The 16,673-nt window shown below is 39.6% G+C and overlaps 1 protein-coding gene across 4 annotated transcripts in view; it reads right to left on the bottom strand.

Annotated features, from left to right (window-relative positions):
* STXBP4 (syntaxin binding protein 4) overlaps positions 1-16,673 on the bottom strand; it is a 201,713-nt gene that overhangs the window by 16,854 nt on the left and 168,186 nt on the right. For all 4 annotated transcript variants that reach the window (XM_021067245.1, XM_021067246.1, XM_021067244.1 and 1 more), the window contains one exon: positions 9,682-9,739. In XM_021067245.1, the coding sequence (XP_020922904.1) occupies positions 9,682-9,739 (58 nt within the window). The remainder of the gene's footprint in view (positions 1-9,681; positions 9,740-16,673) is intronic.

Raw genomic sequence — 16,673 nt, 5'->3', positions numbered from 1 at the left:
GAACCTTGTTTTATATTTTATAAATACTATGTATTTTATACATTTTAATTTATCTATTCATATTATATATATACGTATTTATATTTTAAAGGGGAGAAAGTTATATTTTTTATCCTCATTTTATATATGAGAAAGCTAATAGAGTGGTGAAATAACTCACCCCAGGTCATAAAACTAGGAAATGTTAAGAGTCAGGATCTGAATCCAAATCTGACTTCTGAGAATTTTACCACTATGTTAAACTCCTTTCTGAGGCTCTGTTGGTTTCAAAAACAATATACATGGAAGCTCTGGGATGGATTAAAGGATATCATCTGAAAAGGGCTCTTTAGTTGTACAAGATGAAATAATTAAATATGTGTTGAGTAAGTCAATGATCATAGATGATATAGGTCTAAAGCATTTTAAAACATGTACCATAAAATTTGTAAAAAATTTTATTCAGTAAATATGAATAAAATTTATTTCTGTTGATGCCTACTTTCCCAGCAGTCTTAAACTCTTCATCCTTGTGACAATGGAAGAAACTGAGGTTGAGGGTTCCAGGGCTCTGTCCAAGGTCACACAGCAGCAGAGCTAGGGCTTGGATGCAGAGCAGGATTGCAGTTTTTTTGTTTAGACTGTGCAGACCTTGTCTGAAATTCCGTATTGCCCATGCACTAACAGGGTCACTGGTATGTCTCTGGGACAGTTACCAAAACTCCGCGTCTTGATTTCCTAATCTGGAAAACGTATAATAATCTGCCTCAATAGTGTTGGGAGATAAAATATATAAACCCTCCAGTTTCATGCCTGACTCATGCTAGGTCCATCATAAGCATCACCTTCTCTCCTCTTTTTTTTTTTTTTTTTTTGGTCTTTTTACGTTTTCTAGGACTGCTGCTGTGGCATATGGAGGTTCCCAGGCTAGGGGTCTAATTGGAGCTGTATCCACCGGCCTATGCCAGAGCCACAGCAATGCAGGATCCGAGCCGTGTCTGCGACCTACACCACAGCTCATGGCAATGCTGGATCCTTAACCCACTGAGCAAGGCCAAGGATCGAACCTGCAACCTCATGGTTCCTAGTTGGATTTGTTAACCACTGCGCCACGACAGGAACTCCCACCTTCTCACCTCTACATCTAACTTCCTATGTTAGTCTTCTATTGGTGAGGAAACAAATTACTACAAATGTAGTGGCTTAATGCGACGTTAATCTACTGGCTTACGGTTCTGTAGCTCAGAAGTCCGACGTGGTTCTCACTCGGCTAAAATCAAGGTGTTGGACAAGTTACATTCTTTTCTGCAGACTGTTTCCTTGCTTTTCCAGCTTCTAAAGGCCTCCCACTTTCCGTGGCCTACATCTCCAAAGCCAGCAACACAGCATATCTCTGACCCTGCTTCCACTGTCAAAGCTCTTCCTCTAACTCTCTCCTTCCGCCTCCCTCTTTCACTACTAAGGACTCATGTGATTAGAGTGGACCCCCATGGAAATCCAGGATAATTTCCCTATTTTTAAGGTCAGCTGATTGGCAACCTCAATTCTACCTGCAAATTTAATGCCCCTTTACTGTGGAACTGGTCATATTCAAAGATTTTGGGGATTAGCTTGTGGGCGTTGTTGGGGAGCCATTATTCTGTTTACCATATGCCCCTGCCCCTCAGCTGCTTCTCCCACTAAAGGCTAGGGTTTAAGGGAAGAGGCAGTGGTTTGTATTAATTCTTGCAATTTGGCAAATGTACATGCAGAAAGATTATGTGCCACATTGGGTTTTGTGTGTGTGTGTGTGTGTTTTGTTTTTTTGTTTGTTTGTTTGTTTGTTTTTAGGGCTGCACCTGTGGCATATGGAGGTTCCCGGACTACTGGTCGAATGAGAGCTGTATCTGCTAGCCTACACCACAGCCCCAGCAACGGGGGATCCAAGCTGTGTCTGCAACCTACACTACAGCTCAAGGCAGCACCAAATCCTTAACCCACTGAGCAAGGCTGGGGATGGGAGCTGCATCCTCATGGATGCTAGTCGGATTCGTTTCCGCTGAGCCATAACGTAAACTCCAATTCTATGCTACATTCTAATGTAGAACATTGTCTGAAGAAAAAGGTGCTAGAGATCTTATGGAAAGTAATTTAAGGGAGAAGCAACTGTTATGGATTGAATTATCACCCCCTCCTCTTCAACTCTCTAGCAAAATGTTGCAGCTCTAAACCCTAATGTGGCTACATTTGGAGAACAGGGCCTTTGAGAAGTAATTAAGGTTAGATGAGGTCATGGGTGTAAGGTCCTGATCCAATGGGGCTGCTGTCCTTGTAAGAAGAGAGACACACTGAGACCTGCCTTTCCACGTACACAGAGAAGAGGCCGTGAGAGGGCACAGTAAGAAGGAGGTTGTCTATCGCAAGAAGAGGGGTCTCACAAGAAACCAATCCCAATGGCACCTTGTAGCCTCCAGAATTGCGAGAAAAATTAATTTCTGTTGTTTAAGCCACCCAGTTTGTGATATTTTGTTATGGAAGCCCTATGACACTAATTCAACAACCAAATTTGGAAGGGAAAGTGACAAAAAAAAAATAGTATCTTTTGAGAAATTTAAATAAAGGGTCTTGGGAATCCCACATCTGACTAAATAAAAATATAACCACAGAAAGATGATGACTTTCCAAAGTACTTTACACAATCCTGGAGGATTTTCTTATATCATCCCAATGAAATGCTAAAAAACATGCTTCTGTGGAGTTCCCGTCGTGGCGCAGTGGTTAACGAATCTGACTAGGAACCATGAGGTTGTGGGTTTGATCCCCGGCCTTGCTCAGTGCGTTAGGGATCCGGCATCGCCGTGAGCGGTGGTGTAGATCGCTGACGAGGCTTGGATCCCGCATTGCTGTGGCTCTGGTGTAGGCTGGCAGCTACAGCTCTGATTCGACCTCTAGCCTGGGAACCTCCACATGCTGTGGGAGAGCCCCAAGAAAATGGCATAAAGACAAAAAAAAAAAAGATTAAAAATAAATAAATAAATAAATAAATAAATAATAAAAAACATGCTTCCTGCCTCAGGTATACCTGTCATTAGTTAACTGGAGATGAAAAGAGTTCGATGTTTGCTGTCTAGATGTGGATGTTTTATTCATTTCAATGGGTTTTGCCATTCTGTGTAACCTTGGCCAGCTGGCTGGCCTTCTGTTTAAAAGATAGTTGCTCATACAGCGCTTCATGTTGCTACACCCCTTTGTAGATATTTATAGAAAATCCAGAGCAGCCTGTCTCAGGCTCCTGAGCAATCTCTGCTCCCATCACAGGGTTTCTAACTGGCTGGGGAGAGGCATAAGTGTAGGTTTTGGCTACTGGTTTCTATTTGCAGCTGTGCAGATGCTGTGTAAGTTTAAAACTCCTCCACTGGCAAATGCAGTAGAAAAAAATAAGGGCAGGGAGGGGAAACTAAAATCTGTTAGGCACTCACCTTGTTCCAGTTATTTTATTCAATTCTCAAAACAACCCTGAGAGATATAAACTACCACCCTTATTTTTGGATGAGAAAATGGGGTACAGACAATTGAAATAATACCAATTATACCAAGGTCACACTCAAAAGTGGTGGTATAAACATCAGAACCCAGGCCTGTCTGATCCAAAAGCCCATAATTTTTCCCCACCAACTGCTTCCTCAATGACAGTTATTTCTCATTTGACAAGTATTTATTCAGTCCCTACACATACCAGGCATTGTACTAAACCAGTTATATCATAGATGGGTACATCCAAACTAGTTTTAATACCTTACAGTTTATTCATAGCTAAGGAGTGTTCAGGGACAAAATGCTAAAAAGTTCCATATTTCCTGTTTCAAGTCCTTCAAGTCCTCGGTTGGTTTCTTCAATATTGTCTTGTTAAGCATGAAATGCTCAGGATTGTCATATGTGTAAAGACAGTGGGGAACCTACCCCCATTCTCCGTATCTAGGCTGAAGTTAGGTGCATAGAAATTGCCCTGACACCTCATCAAGTGTGCTACTTAGACTTCAGTAGTCTGTCAGTGGGCATTTCTTAACTCATCCAAAATTAATCAAAGCAGCCAAATTAATGAGGTTTTCAGAGGGAGGGCTCCTGACAGTATCTACTAAAGTGAACTAAAATAACCTGCCAAGGATTTAGGAAAAGTTAAAAGTAGTAGCTTGTTATGTCCAATCCTGAACCCACCCCTTCCTCTCCACCTTCCCTTTCCCAGTCTCCCTAATTTCTTTAAATTGCATTAGAATTACCTAACATAGACTCTAGATGCAAAATAAAGTTGGAGGTAAGAAAAAAATAACCTCAACTTTTTCTCTTTTGTGTTCTCTATTTTTTATTTATTTTATAAATGAGATGATACAATGTAACCTAAGCCTTTAATTAGTATAGTAGGCTGACAATAACAAATTTCATTCACATATAGATTATGATCCACATTCTTTTCTACCTGGAAACAATTAAGGCTGTGCTATCCCAAGTTTAGACAATCATTTAGGGTCATTAATGAACTCTGACTGGAAAGAAAAAAGAAAAAACGTGCCTACTGGAAATCAGCTTCCCTTTGAAGTCATAAAAGGCAAAGCTCTTAAATAGTGAGTAAGGCAAAGCTCTTAAATAGTGAGTATCTCGTAAGAACTTTGGTGGTGGGGGCGTGTTGTCACCATTTATTTTGTCATTTCAACCTACGATTTGCATTGTTACTGTTTATCCTGGCAGAGTTCCTGCGTTGGCAGTATGCTCTAGAAGACCAAAGAGTGCAAAGATGTCACCCACAGCAGACATTTCTGATGGATCCAGACACACATCAGTGAGGGTGAATATGGTCTCAGAATCCTTCACAAGAACACTAGAGAAAGTGAGTTGAAATCTGTTTGCCCTCCCTGCTCTAAAGAGAAATTTCTAAAGTTCTAAACCCAAGTTGAGAGAAAGCTAGCATGATCCAGCAAAACCACATCTGCATTCTTGACTCTCTGAAACTTGGATTAAAAAAATAAATGTTTATTGTTTTAAGCTGCAAAATTTGGGGGAAATTTATTAAGCTGCAAAAGAGAATTAATACGATCATGGCCACTGATCACATTGAATTAGAACTTTTCAACAGAAAAAAAAGAGTACAATGAAAGCAAGGTAGTGGCTATGTGTCATTTGTAATATCTAAGTTCATTTTTACTATCAAACAAATCTCATAATTTTGTTAAGTTATATGATATAAAGTATATGAACTTTTAAAGTGGAATTGTGTCAAAAGACTATCATAAATTCATAATGGTACACAACTTCAAAAGGAAGATAAAAAGTTGAGTGGTAAGACAGATTCATCAGATAATTTCAATATGGCACTATTATGATAACTGGTATTTTGTCATTGAATTTAAGAATGCTGCCGCTCTGTCTTTAGGGAGAAAGTAATAAAGCCTTCTCTTGAATGCACTGATAATATATATAGCAAGTGAGTAAGCCCTGCTTATTTGCATATATGCACACACATATTGGTATATACACAAACACATATATAGACATATATACTTGTTATTTCTATGAAACACTGGCTCTAGCGATGTCAACATTTTGATTACATTTGTTTATACCAGGTAAAATGCTTTCTTCTCTTGTGTCAGAATGTAAATAGAGGACTACAAAGTATTAATGGGTGAGCAGTGGACATGTGGGTGGTTAGGAATATTCAATGAAAGCTGTCTTCGTCTGGGCATTCTCAGGACAGCATTGACAGTTATTCCTTTGCCCAAGGCTTGGCTTCCATCAAATGTAACAATTCAATTTCTGGGAAGGCAGTGACAGGTGTCAATCTCAGGGAAGAGATTACCATCAACTCCTCCAATGTTCTGGAAGGGTGATTTCAGTCACTGTTCTTTTTAAGTAAAGGTGACAGAGGCAATGACCTGAGTTCATTTCTTGTTATTTCTTGCCTCCAAAGTACCATTCACACAGAAGATGAATTACCCCTACCTCAAAAGCTAACACAGGCTATCCAGGTGCAAAATTTTGGTTGGGATAGTGAGAGGATGAAAAAAAAAAAAAAAAAAAAAAAGAAATCTTAACAGATCCAAGAAAGACATATAGTGATGCTTGCTTATACAGACATTACTTATCTGGCAACCTATCTGAATGCAGTTAAGCGCAGAGAAGAAATGCTCATGGAAGTGTTAAGAATGAGGAGGGAGTGAAGGGACCTACTTTGGGTCAGGTTCTCTGATAGGTTCTTTACGTAGACAAGCTCATTCGTTCTGAGCAGGAACTCTATGAGGGGCTAACACTCTTTCCATTCTATAAATGTAGAAAATTAAAGCCCAGAGAGGTTAAGTAAACATGCCCAGAGCCAAGACTGCCCAGCTATTCTGTGGTGACATAAGCATTTGAATCTAAATTTTTCCAAATCCAGAGCCTGTGCTCTTCTTTTCCCTGTACCAGATGGCCTTCCTGGAATCAAAACCACCTGTACCAGAACGTATGCACTTGGCTTACACACAAACCCTTGCAGACCCACCTTCTAGCACTATTTACAAGTAATTCAAATTAGTCTGATTTAGCATTCTGTCATCCTCAAATAAGAAACTTCTGGGGAAGACAGTAGTGTACAGAGGATTTAAAAAGGAGAATGGGGATGAAGAGATGGCCAGGCCTGTTGAAAGCAGGGAGAGATGACAGCTGTCTCTATTCAAGCTTGTACAGCTTAATATCCCCCTGCAGAACTCACTGTATTATGCATAAGATTGATGCTCATAATGATTTTGTTCAGTGTCCTCAGTATAAGAAGGCAGGGAAGCATACAATACTTTTAAAATAACACTTTCATCAAGAATAGTTAAACTAAAATAAATGTTGGTGCTTGAATGGAATTAACTTCTAGAAAAAAAGAAAAAAAAAAAACCAAAAAAACAACCAACTCATGGTAAACACTTGATTCCTCCATGAGATAAGATAAAGAAAGCACGGGTACATTGTTAGATTTTCTTATCTTTACGGTTTGACCTTTATAATCTCCAGGAAATAACTACTTATGCTTAGAACTAAGTTTCTATTCTGCAGTTTAACAATGGATAAAGTACAGAGTTCTACCTAAATCAAGATCGGTTTAGGTCTTGTTCTCTGTAAACACCCTACATGACAGTAAAGAGGTGGAGATGATGCAGCACGGGCCTGTGTTTTAGGAGGATGGCTTTGGAGTCAGATAATCCTAGATCTGTATTTCTACTTTGCAATTTTACTACTGCATGTCCTGGACGAGTTTAGCCTCTTTTCCAGAGTTTCTCCAATTGTAATTTGTCCTTTAACAAATCTATCTCATCTCTTTTCTGCTTTCCTTAGGAATCAAGGTTAAAGTCAAGGAAGAGAACTCCCTAATGAGTGTATTTTCTAGACTGGAGTGGAGTATCTTTCTAGTCCTTCCACAGGGACTGAGTTCAATGATCATGCAGTAAAAGGGCTTGCTTACTGCTTCTCTTCTCTCCTCTCTTTGGATGCTGTTGTCCCTTGCAGCAGGAGCCCAACCAAGGCTATTGTTCCAGTCTGCAAGGGACAGTGGCTTAAACCAGCTGGGTACCAGGCAATGAGACACTTATTCTCTGACTCACTCACACTCACGTCGCCTTCTCCCTCTTTTTCCTTGGTCGATGGTGATTGTGCCCTTAGTATCTTCTCCTCACAGGTCACTGTTTAGGCTGACAGAGCTTTGGGTTAGGATTCTTAGGCTAAGACTAAGTTGAGGTGAAGGAGTTCCCACAGGGGCCAGATTCATTTACTGACATTTTTCAAAGGCCCCTGAATTCAGAGCCCTGGTTTACAGTGAATGCTAGTTTGCCTTCCTTTGACTGGGCATTTCTTAGGGGACCTTCTAGGAGAAGGCATGGCTGAGGGCAGTATACAGCTCACCAGAATCATAATACCATGATAATACCATGAGCAATGCCCACTTTCCACATTGTTAAGAAGATTAAATGCTACAATGCACAGAGAAATATACCCAACATCTGCCTGGCTATTTTGCATCAGTTGGTGCTCAATAAATGCTCACTCTTCACCTCCCCATCTTTTCCCTTCTCCATCACAAAGTGAATCTAAGAAAGAAACCCAATGCAAATGTGAATGTGGCTTTTCATTCTCCTGCTACACCTACAGTATAGTGATTCACATCTTCCAGGAACTAAACATAGTTAACAAGGTATACTGGAGAGAAACTTCCCTCACAGAAGAGTTATGCTTTGGGAAGTGAATAGTGTGGTGCTAAATGTACATGGAATTCCTGGGTCCTCTGCTCCAAAAGTCCTTTTCTCCTTCATGTGTTAAACTACAAACTATTGGTTGTGTAAATTATTTTTTGGTAAGGACCACAAGAAAAAAAACCATGAAAATACTTTGCCAGGTTTACCTTCAGTTTTTCCTTAAATCCTTGCAAAATATGAAGCTTTTGAATTCTCAATGTTTTTAATGGTCATATGATTTTCCCTGTTCTTTTTTTCTACCATGATGGTTTTCCCATATTGTAAATTAATGCTGACTGTTTATTAGACATACACTATGTTCAAAATTTTATGCTAGGTGCTTAACATTTAACAAGTCTATAAAATAGGTAATACACTCCTTACTTTATGATGAGAAAATTGAAGTGATGAGAGAGACAGGAACATGTACAAAGTCACAGAGCTTGAGAATCCAATGTGTGGATACTGCTTTGAAAAATACCTGCACATTTGTAAGAACAGCCAAGACACATCTCTCTTTTCTTCCCCAAATGCACACCAAGTATCAGTTGCTTAAAAAAGGACATATAACGAAGTCTCTTGGGATCTTAAGAGTCTGTTGGGAATCCCCTTTGTGTTCTCATCACTCCAACTTTGACATGAAAGGAGATATCCAGAACATAGTGGGAATAAACCAGATTGCTGGGTTCAGAGTAAAACTAACCAGCCCAGCAGTTAGAAAATGTATTTCTGTTGGGGCTCTCAAAGAGTGGTCTCCATCAGCAACAGTCTAATGCAGTGGAAAGAATCCTGGCCTGATGATTTAGTAGCTGTGGATCTTTGGCAACTACTCTAGGCTCTTATTTTTTTCATCTATAAATGAAGGGTGTTCTGAGACTCTATTGAAATGAGGTTTGTTCATATACTGACTCACTTATCTCTTCAGTTATATGCTATATGTTTTTCCTCACTGTTAAGAAAACACCCTATTATCAGAGAACTGCTCTGTATATTTCACTACTTTCCAAGGCATGGAACACTGCCTGGCACACAACAGATGCTCAAAAAATATCTGCAGAATGAATGAACTGTGTGCAATGTACAGCATTAAAAAGATTGGTTATTATTAGCATTATTGTCCATAAGTTTCAAGATATATAAAGGAGACTTTTTCATTAGATGTTAACTTTGCATAAATATTAATACTTTTAGTCAGAAGTGAATTCAGGCAGTCAACATTTAGGTTCAAATGACAATCCTGTTCCAATTTTTTGATGTTTCCCTTGAAATAATTACTAGGTTTTTTTTTTTTTTCCCCAAATGGTATCTGATATTAGCATTTAAATCACATGAAATGAAAATGGTGAAGTTTCATTTCTTGTTACTAATTTTTGTAACCTCCAAGAGGGTTTCTTGGTTTTACTGATTATTCTGCAACTTCCAGGTTCCCTCCAGATGTGAAGAAAATTGCTTACTTGGTCTGGATGCTTGTACTTACTTGATGAAGTACTTGATTCCATCTGCTGTGTAAGCTTCCTCCCACCCGTAAGGTAGACCTAGAGTGAAAGGAAACCAAAAATACATTTAATAAGATGATAAAGATAACTATATTTCCTGAACAGAAACTTCCCACAGCTTTACAATTATTTGAGCACGTTTCTTGTACAAAATAATTGTCTAGAAAAGAGGAATTAAAACAATTCAGATGAGCTTTCATACTCAGCATCTTAGAATACAATAAATAAGTCTTGAACAGTTAACAATCTGCTTTAGTTGCATTAAATGGATTATGACTTGTCATTTACATGGGGTGAGCATTTTTGTCAGCAGGATTCAGGCAAAAATTTTTTGGTGCAGGGGATGGCTTTTGCCAGGAGGCAGAAGGATGGACAAGAGGGCCTCTGCTTGTCTGTTTTGGCTCTTTAATTGGCTCCCTTTACATTCTTTCAGCTCATCTCCACAGGGAATCCATCCAAGAGTGCCAGATCAGCAGGAGTTTGAAAGGCGCTCTTAGATAAGACAAAAGTCCTTATGAAGTTTGAAAGTTTAACAAAGTGATTCACAATGGACTGTGGTATTTTGTTTTGTTAATTAAGAATTTTGTGCACTAAACATAAATGACCAAACAATTGGCTAAACTTAGCTTCTGTTTCTGTAATGAGACTGAGAATAGTTAGCTATAAAGAGATGCAGATTGAAGTAAGTAAGCAATTACCTGGCCATATTTCTGTAAATAAGTACATTTTTATCCACATCATACTAACAGAACAGGACCAGGATGAGGCAGCCCATTCTCTTATATTCCATTACGGGTGGTACCTTTCTAGAACACAAGGGTTTCCATCCCTTGACTCTACCCCTGACTGTTGTGAAGGATTTTCTGATCTTTCAGATCAGTCCTTTGGTATAGACTTATCAAGGCTCCTTTGAAAGGTCTAAGATATATTAACACACCAAAGAACACACTGGCTCAGGTAGCCTACTTCTTTAGAAGGTAACTGAGCTATAACAACAAACCATTGACTTCATTTCCCCAAGCTCAGCAAGGGGCAAAGGAAAAAGGCAGGAACTGCTACCATCTGAATGAAATAAAACCTTACTCAATCACCATTTGCCTCCTTCTTTGCAAATAGCCGCTTTTATAATTAAGGAAAATAAAACAAGCTTTATTTTATATTTATCTTCAGTCTTTTAATATAAGTTGTGTAAGATAAAACCTTGGCCAAAAATTCTGTAACTATTTCCTTTGTGGATGAACACAGACCACCTAGGAGTTTCTTTTCTCTCTTAATGAATAAATGTTCCTATTTTAAGAAGAAAATTTCTAGAAACTCAGCATAAGCAAACAACTGGCTTCCCCAAAGACCTCACTATATACATCTCTGTGAATATCCATGGCCAGCACACACTTAGCCAGACAGGCCATGATCAACCACTGCTGCTGCTCCAGTTCATGTGGATTTATTTACCCTCTTTATACTCTCTGCATCTTTGTTATAGATTGTTTCATCCGTCATCGACAAGCCCCTCACCTGAAGGGCAGAATCTGATGACTGTAGATAAAAACCTTGCTTGTATGACAAAAACGTTCAGAAATGCCAGGACAGCTGATCAATAAGGTGTGAACTGGAGTTTGGCACTTGCCATCTGCCTCTATATGGATTAAATCATGTAGAGGAGCTCAGGGTGGAGATCAGGAGTGAGGCACTCTGTGCTCTGGGAAAACTGGAAGATAGCTACTTTAGGAGAAGATTTTATGTGCCCAATTCTTGCATCTCCTCATATCTAGGAAAAAACTCAAATCCTTCATGGTGATGTCTGCCCCTTGGAGTCACCTTCTAGTAGTACTGTCTGCTCTAGTAGTACTTCTGCTTCTGGTAGTACTGTCTGCATCCAGTAGTCACCTTCACGAGACCAGCAGCAAACTTCTGTAAAAGACATGCATCTACCCCCTCACCTTTATCACTTATATCTTGATATTTCCTCTTTCCACTTGGGGGTGGTATTTCAGAACTATCTGAAATACAGCCTTCTGGGCTGTAGTTAAGTGGACAAAACAAAGGACGTCTCAATCATCTTTGAGTTTAGCCACTCTCTTTTGTTCCTACTACCTTCCCTTTGTTGTAAAAACTCCTATATGTCCTAGCTTCCCCGTCACCTCTTGCAGTGGTTTCTCAGGGCTACCTGAGATCCTATCTCTCAGGCGTAAGTCCTAATTTTGCCCCAAATAAAACTTAACTCTCAACTTTCAGGTTGTGTAATTTTTTTTTTAAGTTGATAAAAGCAAAGACAGCTAAAAGTTAAGTAGAAAGTCATTCAAATAAGTGACTTGTCTGTCCAGTGCAATCGTACCATACTTCTAATTTCTTAATTCACAAGTTTTTTTATGAGAAAAAAATATGTGTACTTTAAAGATAATATGTTTTAATCACAAAATAATTTGAAAATTGGGAATGATATTGGGATACCACAACCTTTATGCCATCAGAATAGAGTTCCTTGGAGTTCCTGTCGTGCTGGCTCAGTGGTTAATGAATCTGAATAGGAACCATGAGGTGACGGGTTCGATCCCTGGCCTTGCTCAGTGGGTTAAGGATCTGGCATTGCCATGAGATGTGGTGTAGGTCACAGATGCGGCTCAGAAATGGCATTGCTGTGGCTGTGGCGTAGGCCGGCGGTTACAGCTCTGATTAGACCCCTAGCCTGGGAACCTCCATATGCTGAGAGTGCGGCACTAGAAAAGCCAAAAAGCCAAAAAGCCAAAAAAAAAAAAAAAAAAAAAGAATAGAGTTCCTGCCCTGAATATTTTCTTACAGTTATTAAATAAGGACTATAACTTCACAGTGGACTTACTAAAGGTACCAATCCATATCCATGTAAGTCAAAATGCTTATTCAATGACTACAGCCATCAGTTTATTCCTATGTATTAAATAATATGATAGCTTATACAGATAAATTCTCTGTCCTGAAAAACATCAGCATTTCTTTCTTAGAAGACTGTGTGGCTTCATCTTTTTCATGGAGTAAATATAATCTGTAAAAAACAAATTTGGGGACTAAATTGATAGTACCTATTTTTCAGTATAGGTCCGTAATAGAAAACACAATCACTGTCCATGTATAAACTGAAAGCCACAATATATTGATAAACCAAACAACCTACTTTATATAAAAAAAGAAATTTTGATTTCTACAAGAATATATAATTACGATGGACTCGATTTTCCATTAGAAAATGTTTTCATCTCACAGTAAGTGATTTGGGTATAATTACAACATATTTATCTAAATACTTTTCAATAATTTTTATTGTTCCAAGGCATTAAAATTTCTACTTGCCCACATCTTTATACTTGCAGATATATAATGCTTTCTATTTTTCTTTTTCTTTTCATTTTTGTTTTAAAACTGTTATGACTATAGTTGCTGGAAATTGTTTCTTATTGAAAGTATTTGTTTATGAACCCTCACATAACATCTTTCCGTCAGAGATGATCTTTTCCAAAATACTTTCCGTGAGTATTTTGCCAAAGCAGGAGTCTCTCATGCATATTCAACTTAGAATAGTGGCTTTCACTTAACAATGCATCCAAAACCAAATTTATCACATGTCCACACAAAACAGTTCCCTCTACTTTCCCAGTCTATTTATGCACCAAGGTTTTCTTTGTCATATTTGGCCCACTCAGTAAATATTTATTGATCATTTTTATGTGTTTAGCATTTTACTTGATGTTTGCTAGACAATGATTAACAAATAAACATGGACCCTAATCTTATAGAACATTAAAAAAATCATAAATAAAGACACCATTAAAAATAGGAATAAGTACTAGGGAGGAAAAGTATTGAATACTATGAAAGAGTAACTCATAGCATAGACAAAAGTTAAATGCCTTAATACATAAATAACCCCGAGAAATCAGTAAGATAAAGAAAGACAAATAACAAAGAGAAATCGAGCATGTGGAACATTCAGGACACAAGTGTCCTTAAACATACGAAAATATGCTTAATTTCACTCTTAACAAGAGAAATGCAAATTAAACTAGCATGAGATGAAGTGTTCATCATGTCGGCAAAGGTTAAAAAGTAGTTTAATAAGACATTGTGTTGAGGGTAGGAAGAGGCAGTCATTCTCCTACTGATGGAAGAGTATAAATGTGATAGACCATATTTATGGGGAGAAACATGTCAAGATCTATCTAAAATTTTAAATGCTAACAGTAACAACAGTTGACCTTAATGGAGTGGGTACGTGCTAGACACTGCATTCTATGTGTACCAACTCTCCACACCTCACAACAATTCTAAGAGGTACTATTGTTATCCCCATTTTCCGAATGAGGAAACTGGGGTATGGGAAGGTTCAGTCACTTGCCCAAGATTACACAGCTAGCAGGTAGTAGAGCTCAGACTCTTAAGATGGCACTGAACTGTCTCCATGTACCATTTAATCCAGTAATTCTAGGGATTTATCCTGTATATAACCTTTACGTACAATATTATTAATTGTAAAAATAATTGTAAAAATAACCACTAATTAAATAATCTAAAATAACAAAGGGGGGCTGATTAAAGACAATATATCAAGATGATGGATATTGTTCAGCTGTAAGTAAGAATGAGGAAGTAATTCATGTACAGTTTGGACAATGGGATGTAGGATGAAGGAAGGCTCTCTGGAATTGCTAGAGTCGAGTCATCCAGGTGCAGACATGGGAAAGACACTCTAGGCTGAATGAACAGCAGAGTGCAAAGGCTCGGGGATGGGGAGCAGCTTGGCACATTTGAGGAACTGAGGGATCACTGTTACTGGAGCATAGTCTGTGAAATGGGGGGGTGGTGTACAAGATTTGGCTGAAGAGACAGGCAGATATGACTACGCAGGGTTTTGCAGGCCATTTTTAAATTGTTTGAAAGTTTCTTAAAAGGGAAGCAGGAGCTCTACTTCTGTTTAAGATGAACAAAGCTGCAAGAGAATATTGCTCCCACCATATGCGGGGAAAGCTGCACAGCCTTAAAAAAATAGTTTTTTTTTTTTTTTTTTTTCCAGTTCCTCAGAGACTTAGTTCCTCACCTGAGCTGAACCTCAGATGAAATGAATTCCAAGGGCGACAAGCCCCTCTGAGGAAAGATCGGGGCCCATGAACTCTTTCTCACTTGTCAGAGCACAGGAAGAAGTGTTGCCATAAAGTGGGTAAGAAGAAAACATCTAAAATTATAATAAATTTGGAAAGCCTGATTGTGGGCTAGCCTGAGTTTAGTGTCCCTGGGAGCCCTAGACACAAGAGCACCTACTCTCCCTAAATAGCTCTTTGCTTGGGATATAGGTTGGGGGTGGTCAGGGACCTGAGAGAGCCCCTGGGTGGAGCAGGCACATGCAGGACAGCAAAGGTTCCAGGGCGGGGCAGGCATATCACCCATGCCCTGGGCTCTCTCCTGCTAGGAAGTAGCTGTGTGTGGGGGAGAAACAAGGGACACTCCCACACCCTGGACAGGACTGAGTAACAAATGACAAGTCCTCTGTTCCTGGGGGAGGGTCAGGAGACTGTCACATCCTCAGTCCCTCCCAGACTCCAGGAAAACCCCCTGTGTCCTGGAGGGGCAGGTAGCAGTCTTCACTGCGCAATGAAAATAAGTCACTGGAGATGCGAGGGCAGGAAACCTTTCAAATCCAGAATCCTGCACTGACGAGAAGCAGAGGTTGCCTTCCACAAGGAGAGGGGCGGAAACTCACCTGAGCACTTAATAGGAAGTGGGGTTACTTGCCACCAAGGAGGGACAGGAAGGCTGAGAAAATCCTACCCCTGAGACTTGGGCACAGGGCCTGCCTAAAAACCAGAGACCAGAGTAGGGAAACCAAGAGCCTCTCCCACATCCCACACTCCGGACATCCACCGAGCACTGAGCTGTCTACTCTGGGGGAGGGCAAGAGAGCCAACAGTAAATAGCCACTGTGATGCGGGTGTGTGGAGCCTGCTGCCAGCTGAGGATGCAGCAGGAGTACTGAGAGCCCCCACCCCCAGCTCCCCAGACCTCGCATAAGCACAAGAGAACAGCAGACAAGCACTTGAGGAACTGGAAGTCTCTGGTAAAACTCAACAGTAGAAACAAAATGCAAACCCAGCTTGCCCACAAATGAGAGAGAATAACCCCCCTCCACTAATGGCAGTCATCTTGCCTAGCTTATAGGGTTATCATGAGACTCTTATTAGATAATACATACCCATACAATGATATACAAAAGGAGACCACTATTCAGAGTAAGGAAAATAACAGCTTCTTCTTCATTGTTTATGGTTCTAGAGATATAGAGCAATTTGGATGCTTAATATAGGAAAGGTATTTAAATTATCTACAGGGGAAATCTCCATTAATATACAGGGATATTTTTTACAATCCTCTCCTCAATACAGGAAATTATATAGTCTCTATTTCAATCATTATAACATCCGATAAAAGAATAAAAGAAACCAGTGGGATACTCTTGAATCTCAATGAGTAAGATGATGATCAGTGTTTAACAACCAGTTCTTAGAGGGCCAGTGGAGCCCTAATTTGTAGCATTCAATACCTACCATGACTGATTCCCAGCTACTAATGTCATGTCACTGACTAAAGAGTTGAGAGGTGGAGTTCCTGTCGTGGCTCAGTGGTCAATGAACCCAACTAGGATCCATAAGAACTTGGGTTCCATCCCTGACCTCACTCAGTGGGTTAAGGATCCGGCATTGCCGTGAGCTGTGGTGTAGGTTGCAGACGCGGCTTGGACCCTGAGTCGCTGTGGCATAGGCCAGTGGCTACATCTCTGATTTGACCCCTAGCCGGGCAACCTCCATAATACCGTGGGTACAGCCCTAAAAAGACAAAAAAAAAAAAAGTTGGGAAGAAATGTGCAGCAGTACATCATGATATAGTATTCCCAGACATGAAAGACACAAATAACCTCAAGAACAAAGATAAGGAAAGGAATTAGGAAGTGGTA

This window comes from Sus scrofa, chromosome 12 (assembly GCF_000003025.6).
Source record: "Sus scrofa isolate TJ Tabasco breed Duroc chromosome 12, Sscrofa11.1, whole genome shotgun sequence".
NCBI lineage: Eukaryota > Metazoa > Chordata > Mammalia > Artiodactyla > Suidae > Sus > Sus scrofa.
This window is presented reverse-complemented; position numbering and strand designations above follow the sequence as displayed.